We start from the raw sequence: 15,025 nt of genomic DNA, 5'->3' as shown, positions 1-15,025 counted from the left end.
TGAGTCCTTGCAGTGTCACAGTGGTTTCCTTGGTTCCATGGGACTGCACTATGACACAATGGCCCATTGGTTCCATGAGGTCACAGAGAGCCACAATGGCCCCTTGCTTTTATTGGGCTCCCCAGGATCACCATGGCCCTGTTGGTTCCACAAGGCCTGTCTGTGTCACCCTGGGCCCTTGTTCCATGGGTACCTGTAGTGTCACAATGGCTTCTTCCTTCCATGAGACCTGGCAAGGTCACAATGGTTACCTCAGTTCTATGAGGCCCTGTGGTGTCACAATGGCCCCTTGGTTCCATGGGGACTCCAAGAATGGTCTCGTTGCTTCCATTCGGCCCTGCAGTGTCACAATGGCTCTTTGGTTCCTCAAGGCCCTGCAGAGCCCTTGATTCACAAGGCCTCTGTCATGGTTTGGATTCATGAGTTGAGATGAGGACTGGGAGAAAAACATTCTAAGGGCAAAATAGGTTCAAATTCAAAGGTATAAAGTAAATTTATTATTAACAGAGTCAGAGGAGGATAATGAGAAGTAAAAGAAGCCTTTAAAATATCATTTTTGTCCCTCAGACCCCTCCTCTTTGCCACCAATAGCGCAGGGAGACAGGGAGTGGGGTTTTTATCAGTTTGTCACCCAAGATATTTTTCTGTTTGCTCAGGGAGAGGAGTTTTTCTTCTGCTATGTCGTGAGTCCCTGCCACGGCCAGTCTTTCCAATGCTGTTGTGGTGTGGGACACTTCTTCATGGGGTGCAATCTTTTAAGGATAGGCTGCTCTAGTTTGGCAGGAAAGGTCCTCTTTCTTTATCTCTAGGAGCAAGGGCTCTCTTTCTGTTCAGGTCTCTCACTGGATCACAGCTTCCTCTGGCATCTACCTGCTCCAGCATGAGCACTTTTCCCACAGGCTGCAAGCAGACCTCTGCATATCCCAAGGACTTCATGGATTACAGGGGACAGTTTGTTTCACAATGGTCCTCACCACGGTTTGCAGAGAAATTTTGACTCAAACTCTTAGAGCACCTCCTCCACCCCCTTTTTCCACTGACCCTGGTGCCGCCATGTTGTTTTCTCTTACATGTCTCCGCTTCCTCCTCTTCTCTATCTAAAAGAAAAATTGCTGCCTATAGGTACCATTGCCAACAAGTTCCACTAATTCAAAGATGCTTGCAGCATCTTGTAGTGCCAAGAGGTTGATTTTGTCTGATTTCCATGTTGGAAAATTGCTCTTCATTTTTCCACTACTGGCCATGCAGCTGTTGCAGTGGTGATGTTATTTAATGCCTTTCTTCATGTGGGGCACCGAGATGGAGAAGCTGCCATTGCTGTCCCTGCCCTCCTGCCTGTGGCATGGCTAGCTAGGGGCGCCAGGCAGGCAAGGCTCACTGTGGGCCGCATCGAAATGGCAGTGGCTGCGGTGGTGCATTGATGCAAGCCATGCCAGGATGTCCAGGCAGTGGTGTCTCATGACTCCTGGAAACAACTGCATGTGTGCTGTTTTGATTTTCTTCCTTAAATATGTCATCACAGAAGTGTGACCAGCTTCTCTAATTGGGCCAGCAGCATGTCCATCTTCAGAGCAATCACAGATTTGCTCTACTCTGCATGGTGGAAGCTTCCAATAGCTTCTCACAGAAGCCACCTCTGTGGCCTCTCCTGCTGACAAAAACCAGGCCATGTAAAACAAGACTCAGAGTGTCATAATGGTTTCCACAATTCCATGAGGCCCTGCAGTGTTACAATGGTCTCTTTTGGTTCCACAGTATCACAGTGGCACCTTGGATTCATGAAGCCCTGATGTATGGAATGGCCCCTTGATTCCATTGGGCCCCTCACTGTTACATGAGTTCTTAGTTCCATGGAGCTCTGTAGTGTCACAATGGTCTCCTTGGTTCCATGGTGACACACAGTGGCACAGTGGCCCCTCAGGTTTAACAAGGCCCCAGAGTGTCACAATGGCCCCTTGCTGCCATGAGGCCGTGCAATGTCACAATGGTCTCACTGGTTCCATGAGGCCCTGCAGTTCCACAGGGGCCCTTTGGTATCACAAGGCCTTGAAGTGTCATCATAGGCTCAGCGGAATCCCCTGCCGGATCACAATGGCCTCCTTGGTTCCATGAGGAACTGTCGTATTACAATGGTATCCTTGGCTCCAGAGTCAGAATGTCCTTGTGGTCTCATGGAGCCCCACAGTGTCACTATGATCCCCTCGATTCCATGAGGCCCTGCTGTGGTACAATGACCCCTTGGTTATCCAAGGCCCTGCAGTGTCACAATGGCTCCTTGGTTCCAGTGGGTCCTGAAGTGTCCTAATGGTCTCCATGGTTCCATGAGGTCCCACAATGTCACAATGGACTTTTGGTTCCATGAGCATTCGTACTGCTAACAACAGTCTCCTTGGTTCCACAGTGTCACCATGGACCCTTTGTTCCATGAGGTTCAGTGGTGTAACATGGACACCGTGATCCCATGAGGTTCTGCAGTGTCACAATGGACTCCTTGGTTCTGCAGCCCTGCTGTGTCACAATGGACCCGTAGTTCCATGGGGTTCCGTAGTGTCACCATGGTCCCTTTGGTTCCACAAGGCCTTGCTGTGCCACAATGATCCCTTGGTTCCATGAGGTTCTGTACTGTACACAGATTCTCCTTGGTGTGGGAGGACAGATTGTAAAGAGACTAGAGATAGTGCTGAAGGCAATCTCGCCCCTGATAAATTGCAGCTGTACTAATTCCCAAGAGTGGGAACAGCCTTGCCCTTAATAGATCCCAGCTATGTCCAATGAGAATGAGTGTTATAACACATTGGGTGAGCTGGTCAAGAGTCAGATGGAGTCTGCAGGCTGTGTTGGGAGAAGAAGGGTCAAGCAGTTGTGTGAGGGGCCGTGTGGGTCTGGTGCTCATTCAAGGGACAGAAAAGATTTAGCCAGTCCTGCAGGAGGAAGAGAGAAGGAGCCAGAAGGCTGTGTGGAGCTGCCTGTGGGTAGGCTACAGAGAGAAAGGTATAAGAGGTTTTAGATAATAAGAGACTGACACCTGTGTCAGTTACAGCTCCACCATCAACTGGTGCCCCCTATGAGGACAGGGCAACAATGAATGGTGACCCCAGTGTGATCCTGGCAGATGACTACAGACCAGTGAGACAGTGGTGGAACACAGCTGAACTGATCCAGGTGGATCAAGAGCCTGAAGATCAGAGCAGGTGAAGAGAGTCTGAGAGCAAAATAGGGAGACCTGAGAGCCTAAAAATCCAGATGAATTGCAGCCAGGTGGACCTGAGAGCTTGAAAGCAATGTAGGCAGAACTGAAAGCCCAAGAGTCTGAATAACTTATGAGACACAGGCCCCAAGGGATGGCCGCAGTTTGTGGGATCCTGGGTCGGCACGTGCAAGTGTTCACGGCAGAAATGCGTAGCTAGAAGTGGCAGCAGAGCTTTGAGAAGGTGGAGTCGGAGCAGCACAAAAGGAATGTAAGAAAAGCTTGGAGTGAGCAACTAACGCAAAAAAAATGGAGGTGACCCAACTCAAAGAGAAGAAACATCATGAAAATGAGTTGGGAACTGTACGAGGGAAAGTGTTGAAAAGAACTATACAAGAAGGAGAGTAACAGCAAGCAGAGATGTTGCTTCAGCCAACAGAAGAACTGAAATTGCAGAAGACAAAAGCAACAAAAACTGAAAAAGGAGCAAGGGAATTTACTAAAGCAGCATTGGGAGCTAGAGAGATTAGTTTTATTATTCAGTTCAATTTGTTTATTTGCTGGCGAAACATATTTATTGTAATCAAAAGTTAAGGTTCCATAGGCATAGATATCAGTAGGCATAAGAACAAAAGCTAACATCCCATGTAAGAGAATGATGTTCTATACTGTTAAGAACAAAACTAAATGAAACAAACAAAGAAGAGAGAGTTAACAATTACTGAGAAAGGAACAGAAAAGGTAGTTCTGCCACTGTAAACTTTCACTCTGAGTCTACATTTCAAATAACACAGGTGCCCCATCTGAATGAGAATTTCTCCTCAGGAGAAATGTACTTTTGAAACTTTTCTTGGTTGCCAGGAGCCCAGCCCAGCTCAGCAGCACAGTCACAGCACAAGACCTTTAATGAGCCTCTCATGGATTTGGTGTTGTTTACATTCAACTTTGTTCCTGAGAGTATGTTCAAAAATTTTCTCAAGAAATCAAAGTTAAATTGAAACATTGAAGTTTCCTAAAGTTTTAATGGGTCCCACAGAGCAACTGATTCCTCCAACTGAGGAAAGTTTCTCCAAGTTCCAGTTAGAGCAGAACACTGCAGGCAGTGATGACAGGTGGGGACAAACAAGGCAAAGGTGTCTCTGATGCTGAGCAAACCTGGATGTGTTTCAGGAATGCAAAGGGCCAAGGCCTGAGCCCCAGCCCCTGCCAAGGCAGATCCTGTCCCTCCCTCAGTGCTCAGGGCTCTTCCCGGGACACTGGGATGTGGGGATGTGCAATGCCAAGGGCAGCACCATGGGGCGGCCCCTGCCAGGCTGCTGAGCAGGGACAAGGAGGCAATGAGGCCCCAGGCCTGCCAGGGTCACTTGTCTCCTGCTCATGGCTCAGGCCCAGGGCCAGCAGCCATGGCCCAAGTGCTGCAGGAGTTGGCTGTGTCAGGGCCTTTCAGCTGCTGCCCATCCCTGTGCCCTCTCCAGCCCAGGCTGTCCTACGGTGTCCATGCCCTGTGCCTCTGTCCCTGCAGGCTGTCGTCATCCCCCGGCTGCCCCACCTCGCTGGCCCCTTCCTTTGCTGACAGCTCTGTCTCCTGCCTGCCTCTGCAAAGCTTGGGACTTGATACCAAAAGGGTAATTCCATTTCTACCCTGCCTGTGAAGTTTTAGCCGAAGAAGAAAATTTCCTAAAGCAGCAGTGGGAGCTAGAGACAGATTAGTTCTATTATTCAGTTCAATGTCTTTATTTGCTGGTGAAACATATTCTATTCAAAAATTAATATTTCATAGGCATAGATATCAATAGGCATAAGTGCAAAAGCTAGTATTTCATATAAGTGACTGATGTTCTATACTGTTAAAAGCAAAGCAAACAAAGAAGAGAGGGTTAACAATTAATGAGAAAGGAACAGAAAAGGTTGTTATGCCACTGAAAACTTTCTCTGAGTCTACATTTCAAATACCCCAGGAAGGAGGATTTCTCCTCAGGATAATTGTCTTTTAGAAAGTTTTCTTGGTTGCCATGAGCAGCCTCTGTGCCAGGAGCCTGTCCCAGCTCAGCAGCACAGCAACAGCACCAGAAGTTTAATGATCCTCCTGTGGATTTGGTGTTGTTTACTTTCAACTCAGTCACTGAGTGTGTGTTCAAAAAACTTATCAAGAACTCCAAGTTAAATGGAAACTCCAAAGTTTCTTGAAGTTTTAATGGGTCACACAGAGGAACCTGATGGAGAAAGTGTTGCCAGGCCTGAGCCCCCAACCCTTGGCAAAGATGATCCTGTCCCGTGCTCAGGGCTATTCCTGGGACACTCTTCCTGCCTGCCTCTGCAAAGCTTTGGGCTTGATACCAAAAGGGTAATTCCATTTCTACCCTGCCTGTGAAGTTTTAGCCGAGAAACAAGTCACATGAACAGGCTGCTTTTCATGTGAGGATGGTTGGAAGACAAAAAGAAGACATCTGGCTCGAGTGTAGTGATAGGAAAAAACAAGGAGTGAATCTGGGAAGTTGAAGTGGGTTTTATGGAAATGTGTAACTATAAATACACATTGAGTGACTGTATGTAAGCAACACCCTGGTAGAATTACATGTTCATGTAAGGTTAGGCGTTACCCCTCCCTAGACCTGAAGCCTGAATCAAGGATACCCTCATAAATAGCAAATTAGTGTTTAGTCTTATTCTGATATTTTGGATATTTGGTGATGGTGGGGCCTCACAGAACCAAGGAGTCTCCTGTGACACTGTGCAAACTCATGGAACAAAGGGTCCATTTGGACACAGCGGAACCTCATGGAACTAAAATCCATTTGGCACTTTGGGGCCACATTGAAGCAATGGTCCCCTGTGATACTGCAGTTCCAAGGAGACCACTGTGACAATGAGAAACCTCTTGGAACCAAGAAGCCATTTCTGACACAGCAAGGCCTCGTGGAACCATGGGTCCATTGTGACACTGCGGAGCCTCACAGAACCAAGGTGACCATGGTATAGTACAGAACCTCATGGAACCAAGGGTGCATTATTAATGTGTGTGGCCCCATGGAACCATGAGCCACTGTGACACAGTGTGGCCACATGGAACCAAGGGGCCATTGTGACACTGAGGATCCAAGGAGCCCATTGTGACTGAGGAACCTCATGGAACCAAGAATCATTGTTACACTGTGGAGCCCTGTGGAACCAAGGGGACCACAGTGACATTGTGGGGCCTCATGGAACAATTGAGACTCTTCTGACACTTTGCGACCCACTGGAACCAAGGGGACATTATAGCATGGCAAGGACCTTCAGTAGTGGCTGGAGAAGAGGATCTTTTGCAAATCAATCCCCAGAGCCTGACACATGGACAGGGCTGTGTGACCAGGACATCAAGGATGTGCAGGATCCAGGTCACTGTGGCCTGAGTTGGGTTCCCCAGGGCAGGAAAGATATTTGGCAGCTGCAGCAGGGTTAGGGAAGGGCCCCAAGGTGGGGCTGGAGCCCTTTGGCTGTGAGCAGAGGCTGAGGGAGCTGGGCTTGTCCAGCCCAGAGCAGGGAAGGCTGAGGGGCTCCTCATGCCAGCCTGGCAGTGCCACCGAGGAGGTGATGGAGAGCACAGAGCCAGGCTCTTCACTGGGGGCCTGGTGGGAGGCAAAAGACAATGGATGGAAGAGGCAAGAGAGGAGCTTCAGCCAGGAGGGGAAGAGATAAAATGAATCAGGCTGGTTTCTTTTTTCCTCAAGATCAAAAGCAGCCTGACCCTCTTCTCCATCCATGACTGGCACGTTTGCAAATAGGGCACTGTTGGAGCTGTTTTGACCTCCAGTCCAGGCAGAGCATCCTGATACAACACTGTGATTGTTCATATCTATCTATCATCTTTGTTGAAAACTGGTGTTGCACAGAAATCCCTTGTGGATGGTGGATGGGGAATGGACATGCAGCTGGGACATTGCAGAGAAAGCTGAGGGAAGAACTTTGATGGGTGTGAAATAGCATCATGTTCAACTTTTGCTTGTTGGCAATGAAGAGAAACTTTCCACAGCTGCTCTGAGTTCCAGGCATTGGATGAGGGAAAAGGTGGGGTGGGGGTAGGGACAAAGTGTGATTGATTGTCAGCCATGAAGGGTCTGGATTTTCAGATCTATTCAGACTGCACTAGGAGGTGCCGGGAATCAATATCAACTGGGGATCTCTGATATCAATGTATAAACAGGAAAAGAAACCTAAACAGGACGAAACAATTTTTTCTTCATTGTTTTTTATATTTTTTTCACTTTGAATATGCTTCTGAAAACTGCAGAAACTTCTAATTAACCACAGAAGAATTGAAAGCAGTTATTCAGTTATTCCCAGGGGCTTGTCTTGTTTGAGTGTTTTGAACAAATGTTAATGAGCTTTTGTCAACAGATTTCTCATCTGAAGAACTCAAGGAAAAAGAGGCCTCTGAAAAAGTAAAATTCACCTGCAACTTCTGAGTGGCTGATGATCCATCCTCATCATGTCAGGAAAGAACAGAAATGGGCACAGCTTTCTGGCTGCCCCAGCTTTGGGATGGGCCCTGGGCCTGGAGCAGGAACAGCTCCTGAGGGCCACAAGGCCGGGGCTGTTGTGCTGGCCTGGGCAGATGGGATGGCAGCAGGGGCTGCAGAGCTCTCAGGATGTCCTGGAGAGGAGAGCAGGGCACCCAGGGAGCCTCCTTTTCCCTTGGCCAGGCACCTTCCCCCATGGCTGGGGCTGAGCCCTCTCTGAGCTGCAGCTGCTGCTGTGCCCTTCCGAGGGGCTGAGGCCGTGGGGCCCCTGCCCAGAGCAGCCTGCCCTGAGCAGAGCTGTGGGGCCAGAGCCGGCTGGGCTGTGCTGGGGAGAGGCCCTTGGTGCTGCAGAGAGCTCAGGGCAGCTGGCAGAGCTTGGAGGGAGCTGGGCTGGGCTGAGAGAGCCTGGCACAGAAACCATCAGTGTCCATCTCAGCCTGTGTGAGCGTGCAGGGCCCAAGAAAAGCACCCCAGGGTCCACAGGTTCTCTGTGTGGGAGCTGAGCTTGTGACCCCTGGAGCCCTCCCAAGTGCTGGGGCTGCACCTCCAGCTCCAGAGGAGATGGGACAGATGGGAGCAGAGACAAATCATTCCTGCTAGATTCTTTATTGTGTTTGCTCATACAGGTGACCTGGATCCATAGGTAGAAGAGGTGGTTTGTGTCAGATAAGACTGGCAGAGTGATAAGTATAATATTTTTTTGGCTGAAATAGTATTTCATGCAGAATACAAAATGGGAAGAAAAAGACACATATGATCAGAAGAGCATCTGAGTTTTTCAGAAGATGAGAGTCTCATTGATATTCCAGTAGGCAAACCTGTTCAAATACTTTTCTCAGGGCTTCCTTGAGATGAGAGGTGACCACCAGAGGCCAAGGCCAGCCAGAGCTCTCTGTCCTGGCAGCTTTATTCTGGGAGAAACCCTTGCCTATAGGAATTTTAGAGAGATGTACCAATTTTGGCCAAGGAAAGCACAGAGCCTTAGTGTTTGAAGGCAGGTGAGAGCCAGCTCTCAGGAGGACAAGGTCAGCCAGACTTGTTGGTAATGGCAGCTTTTGTCAGGGAGCAGTTTCGAGATAGTGGGAAATCTGGAGAGGAGATCCCATTTTGGCCATGGATGCTTGAGTGAGAAGGGCAGTTCTTTTCCATTCGAAGGAAAGCCCTGAGCCTCAGGGTTTCAGGGGTAAATGAGGAGAGACCCTAGACAGGCCAAGGTCAGTTGGATCAGTCAGGCCAAGCCAAGCAGACCCGTTACCCATTTCCTTGGATTCATGAGGCCCCACAGTGTCACAATGGTAGTGTCATATTGGATCCTTGGTTCCTTGAGGCCCAGATGTGTCACACTGGCCCCTTTCTTCCATGGGGCCCTGCAGTGTCACAATGGTCCCTTGCTTCCATGAGGCCTTGCAGTGTCACAGGGGTCTCCTTGGTACCACAGTATCACAATGGACCCTTGGTTCCATGGGGACTCACAGTGTCAGAAGTGTCTCCTTGGTTCCATGAGACCCTGCAGAGCCCCTTGATTCAAGGAGGCCTCAAATTGTCATAATGGCCTCCAGGATTCCAATAGGCCCCACAATGTCACAATGGACCTTTGGTTCCATGATGCCCCATTGTGTCACCCACAGTGTTCACTGTAGCCCCCTTGATTCCATGAGGCCTTCCAATGGCCCCTTGGTTCCACAGGAGCCCCCAGTGTAACAGTGGACACTTGGTTCCACGAGGTTCCTCAGTCACAATGGCCCCTTGGCTCCATGTGGCCATGCTTTGTCGCAATGGACTTCTGGTTCCATGAGCTTTCACACTGCTAACAACAGTTTCCTTGGTTTCACAGTGTCACCACCAACCCTTTGTTCCATGAGGTCCCACAGCATAACATGGGAACCAATTATAATTTGGTTCCCTGAGGTTCCGCAGTGTCACAATGGCCTTGGTTCTACAAGGTTTTACAAGGCCTTGCTGTGTCAGAATGGCCCCTTGGTTCCACAAGGCCCCACAGTGTCACCATGGTCTCCTTGGATCCGCATTGTCACAATGGACCTTTCATTCCATGCAGCCCCAGTGAGTCACGTTTGCCCCTTGGTTCCATGAGTTTCTGTACTATCAACAATGGTTCCATTGTTCAAACAAGGCCTTGCAGTGTCACAACGGACTTTTGGCTCCATGAAGCGTTTCTGTCACACTGTACCTTTGATTCCATGAGGTTCCAGAGTGTCACAATGGTCTGTCTCCTTGGATCTGCAGTATCACAATGGACCATTGGTTCCATGTGGCCCTGCTGTGTCAAAAAGGATTTGGGGTCCATGAGGTTCCAAGGTGTCACAATAGACTCCTTGATTCTGTGAGGCCCTGCTGCCACCAAATCTCCAAAATATCAGAATAAGACTCCTTAACACTAATTTGCAATTAAGAGGGCATCAAGTATCAGGCTTGAGGTCTGAGGTGTGGTAACTCAAAACCTTACATGGACATGTCATTTTAAAAGAGTGATAGTTATATAGAGAAACTACATGAGCCATTACCATAAAACCCACCAAAACTTCCCAGATTCACTTATTTTTTTCTATCACAGCAATCTAGAGCCAGATGTCTTCCACTTGCCTTCCAACTGTCCTTGCTGGGAAAGCAGGCCCTGCATGGTTTGTTCCTGGGCTAAAACTTCACAAGCATGGTAAAAATGGAATTAACCCTCCTGGTTTCAAACCCAAGGCTTTGTGTGCCCAGGCAGAGGCAGGCAGGACACAGAGCTGTCAGCAAAGGAAGGGGCCAGCGAGGTGGGGCAGCCGGGGGATGACGACAGCCTGCAGGGACAGAGGCGCAGGGCATGGACACCGTAGGACAGCCTGGGCTGGAGAGGGCACAGGGATGGGCAGCAGCTGAAAGGCCCTGACACAGCCAACTCCTGCAGCACTTGGGCCATGGCTGCTGGCCCTGGGCCTGAGCCATGAGCAGGAGACAAGTGACCCTGGCAGGCCTGGGGCCTCATTGCCTCCTTGTCCCTGCTCAGCAGCCTGGCAGGGGCCGCCCCATGGTGCTGCCCTTGGCATTGCACATCCCCACATCCCAGTGTCCCGGGAAGAGCCCTGAGCACTGAGGGAGGGACAGGATCTGCCTTGGCAGGGGCTGGGGCTCAGGCCTTGGCCCTTTGCAATCCTGAAACACATCCAGTTTTGCTCAGCACCAGTGACACCTTTTCCTTGTTTGTCCCCACCTGTCATCACTGCCTGCAGTGTTCTGCTCTAACTGGAACCTGGGGACACTTCAGAGTCGTGTCCCTCAGTGAGACCAATTAAAACTTCAAGAAACTTTGGAGTTTCAAGCTGATGTTAGGTGCTCGGAATTGTTTTTGAAGACACTCTCGGGGACTGAGTCTGATGTAAACAACACCAGAGCCCCGAGAGGGTCATTAAAGTCCTGATGCTGTGTCTGTGCTGCTGAGCTGGGCTGGGCTCCTGGCACAGAGGCAACTCCTAGCAGTCACAAAGACCTTCAAAAGGACATTTCTTGTGAGGAGCAGCTCCTCTCCCAGACCAGCAGGGCTGAGGGCACTGCATGCAGATACCAGAGAGCAATGAAGCAGACAGAGGCCTAAAGACACTGGAAGGACAATTCTGAGATTATTCAAGGAGAAATCTTCACAGATTTTGAAAATTCTGAGCTTCTTTGTGAAGACATCTTCACCACTCCTGACACAGTAAGTCTCTGGCTGCAGGGATCTCCTCAAGCTGACCCAGGACAGGACTGACATGACTGTAAGGATGGCTCTGCTGCCCTTTCTGCTTTGGGGGAGGATGTGCTCCAGAGCGGGGCTGCCCTGGGCACCGTCAGAGGGACAGGGCAGGACTGCTCCTGCTGCCAGGGACGGCTGCAGGGGCTGAAGCTGGGGCTGCAGCCAGGGGTGCCCAGGGCTGTCGTGCAGAGCAGCTCCTGCAGCCCTGAGGGCTCTTGGACAGGCCAGGGGATCTGCCACTGCCAGGGGCAGCTCTCAGCCTGCCTGGGAGCTCCCCATGGATGGTGGAGGGGAGCTGTGGGTGCAAGGAGTGACTCCTGCCAGGGCAGGTCCTGCTGCTGTGGAGATGGTGCTGTGTGGGCAAGGGCTGATCAGAGCTCCAGCTCATGCCCAGGTCATTTCTGAGGGGACTTTTCATGAGCTCATTCAGGGCAGGAGTTTCCTACCTGAGTCTCTTCTTTCCTTAATCTGTGCTCCCACTTTTCCCTATCTTAGCTTGGTGGCAATAGAAACTCAGCTGTGCAGGGAAGAGCAGTGGCTCAGACACTTAAACCATAACCTCAGGATTCCTGGGAACCTCAGCAAGTGCCTCCAGCTCCCCAGCCTCCAGATCCATCCAGCATCCCCTTTCCATGGTGCCCAGGCCTGGGGGAGCTGTTCTTTAATCCCTGCAGCCCCGAGCAGCTGCAGGGCAGAGCTGGCCCAGGGGCTGGGCTGGGCTCTGGCAGCACTGGCAGAGAAGGAGCCCGGGGCCACAGGAACAGCTCGGGCTGGGACAGCTCCAGCAGCAGAGGCGTGGGCAGGGAGGGAGGGAGGCAGTGCTGAGGGAAGCCCTGCTGCAGGGGAGATGTGGCACCTGCCGGCCCTGCCCTGCAGGGCACACACTGCCCTGAGCAGCACAGCTCTTGTGTCCCCTCGCAGCCAGCACAGCCCTCAGCCCGGGGGCTCAGGGCCCTCAGTCCCCTACTGGGCCGGCAGAGCAGCCCCAGAGATGAAGGGCATCTCTCCTGCCATGTGCCCATTCCCTGCTGACCAGGGCCTGAGGGCCACTGTCCTGCACTGCTGCTGCCTGGCAGGGGCTGTGCAGGGCTGGGCAGGGAAAGGCTTTTCCTCAGGGCCCGGCTCTCTCTCTCCTTGCCTTGCCCAGGTGCTCCTGGCATTGCTGACGGGCTCTCTGGGAATGGCAGTTCCAGCTGCAGGCTCAGGCCCAGCCCTTGGGCTCCTCCTGTGCAGGCTGAGCACAGCAATGGGGTGTCCCAGCTCCCTCTGCCCCAGGGAGCTCTGGGCAGGGCAGGCTGGGAATGAGCCGACTCTCCCTGACTTTGGGAAAGGCAGGAGCCACTTTGTGTGCCAGAGATCCCTCTGGTCTCAGCAGTGTCTCCTGGATTTCCAGGGTAACAAAGGACTGGAGCTCAGAAAGGTGCAAGTCCAGGGCAGCTGGGAACAGGAGAGAGGGACAGAGCAGCTCCCCTCAGTCTGCACTAAGCCTCCTACAATCCTCCTGCCTCACTGGACTCTCTGTTCTCCCCAGGTGCAGCAGAATCTCTTGTTCTGCCTCCTTCAATCCCCATCCCTTCACCTGGGCAGCTCCTGTGCCTTAGGAGGGGATTCTTTGTCCAAGTTCAACCACCAGGACTGGCCCCTGCCCTCACTGTTCCCCTGCACTGACTGGGGGTCAGGGCTGACTCCCAGGTGTCCTGCAGAACCAGGTCTGGCTCCTCAGTGAGCATTGGCCAGCAGCAATCAGGGCTACAGCAGCCAAGATGAAGGAAGTTCTCCTAGATCGAGACAAGGGGGGCAGTGCTTAGTGGCATGGAATGGTCTGTGAGAAAGGGCTTTGACTCTTCTAAGAGAAATCTCTCCTCAGCTGTCATTGTGTTTTCTCCTGCAAAACGTTCCAATGTCTGGAGAAAGCAAATGTCCAACAGCAGCTCCATCAGCCACTTCCTCCTGCTGCCATTGGCAGACACGCGGCAGCTGCAGCTCCTGCACTTCTGCCTCTTCCTGGGCATCTCCCTGGCTGCCCTCCTGGCCAACGGCCTCATCATCAGCGCCGTAGCCTGCAGCCACCTCCTGCACACGCCCATGTTCTTCTTCCTGCTCAACCTGGCCCTCACCGACCTGGGCTCCATCCTCACCACTGTCCCCAAAGCCATGCACAATTCCCTCTGGGACACCAGGAACATCTCCTACACAGGATGTGCTGCACAGCTATTTCTGTTTCTGTTTTTCATTTCAGCAGAGTTTTCCCTCCTGACTGTCATGTGCTACGACCGCTACGTGTCCATCTGCAAACCCCTGCACTACGGGACCCTCCTGGGCAGCAGAGCTTGTGCCCACATGGCAGCAGCTGCCTGGGCCAGTGGTTTTCTCACTGCTCTGCTGCACACAGCCAATGCATTTTCCCTGCCCCTGTGCTATGGCAATGTCCTGGGCCAGTTCTTCTGTGAAATCCCACACATCCTGAAACTCTCCTGCTCACACTCCAAGCTCAGGGAACTTGGGGTTTCTATTTTGACTACCTCCTTAGCATTTGGTTGTTTTGTGTTCATTGTTTTCTCATATGTGCAGATCTTCAGGGCCGTGCTGAGGATCCCCTCTGAGGAGGGACAGCACAAAGCCTTTTCCACCTGCCTCCCTCACCTGGCCGTTGTCTCCCTGTTCCTCAGTACTGCAGCATTTGCCCACCTGAAGCCCCCTTCCATCTCTTCCCCATCCCTGGATCTGGCACTGTCAGTTCTGTACTCGGTGGTGCCTCCAGCCCTGAACCCCCTCATCTATAGCCTGAGGAACCAGGAGCTCAAGGCTGCAGTGTGGAGACTGGTCACTGGACAATTTCAGAAACATTAAACTGCTGTCCAGTTTCTGCAAATAATTTTAATAAAAGTAATCTTTCACAGTTCTTGTTGGTTTGGGTATGGGGTTATATCCCTGTGTTTTAGTTCTTAAACACTGTCCACAAAAAAGGCCATTGTTTGTGCCATTTCTCATTTTTATTCTCTCTATATTCGCTGGCCCCAGACTGTGTCAATGAGGGGCTGTTCTCTCAGTGGCTTTAAATAAACTAAAGGATCTCCCGGCAAAGTTTTTACTGGTGACTGCCATTTTGTTCTCTGGAGCTGCAGAGCCAATGTCTGTGTGCAGAGCTGGGTGCAGGTCATGGGTGGCACAGCAGCTCTGCTCCTGCTGGCCACACCATTCCTGATCCAGGCCAGGTGCCATTGGCCTTCTTGGCCACCTGGGCACACTGCTGGCTCATGGCCAGCCTGCTGTCCATCAGTGCCCCAGGTCCATTTCTGCCTGGACACTCTCCAGCCACTCTGTCCCCAGCCTGTAGCACTGCAGGGGTTGTTGTGGCCAAAGTGCAGGACCTGGCCCTTGGTCTTGTTAAACCTCCCACTGTTGGATTTGGGCCCTGGATCCAGCCTGTCCAGGTCCCTCTGCAGAGCCCTCCTACCCTCCAGCACATCCACACTCACACCCAGCTTGGTGTCATCTGCAAATTTGCTGATGGTAGACTCAGTCCCCTCATCCAGATCATCAATGCAGACATTGAAATCCACACTGGCTGGGTCTGATCCCTCAGCCGTCCTGTGGGTGCCGTGTGAT

General features: G+C 51.5%; 1 protein-coding gene across 1 annotated transcript; it reads left to right on the top strand.

Moving 5' to 3' along the window:
• The first annotated feature begins 13,333 nt into the window (after positions 1 to 13,333).
• LOC120747655 (olfactory receptor 14J1-like) lies at positions 13,334 to 14,266 on the top strand. The gene has a single exon (XM_040053680.1). It carries the CDS (start codon positions 13,334 to 13,336, stop codon positions 14,264 to 14,266), a length of 933 nt encoding a protein of 310 aa, XP_039909614.1.
• Positions 14,267 to 15,025: the final 759 nt, after the last annotated feature.

This window comes from Hirundo rustica, unplaced genomic scaffold, assembly GCF_015227805.2.
Source record: "Hirundo rustica isolate bHirRus1 unplaced genomic scaffold, bHirRus1.pri.v3 scaffold_135_arrow_ctg1, whole genome shotgun sequence".
Lineage (NCBI taxonomy): Eukaryota > Metazoa > Chordata > Aves > Passeriformes > Hirundinidae > Hirundo > Hirundo rustica.
The sequence above is the reverse complement of the archived record's forward strand: the minus strand, read 5'-3'. Positions and strand labels throughout refer to the sequence as shown.

Coding starts and splice junctions, on each gene's coding strand:
- LOC120747655 (XM_040053680.1), top strand. CDS start 13,334: ATGTCCAACAGCAGCTCCATCAGCCACTTCCTCCTGCTGCCATTGGCA.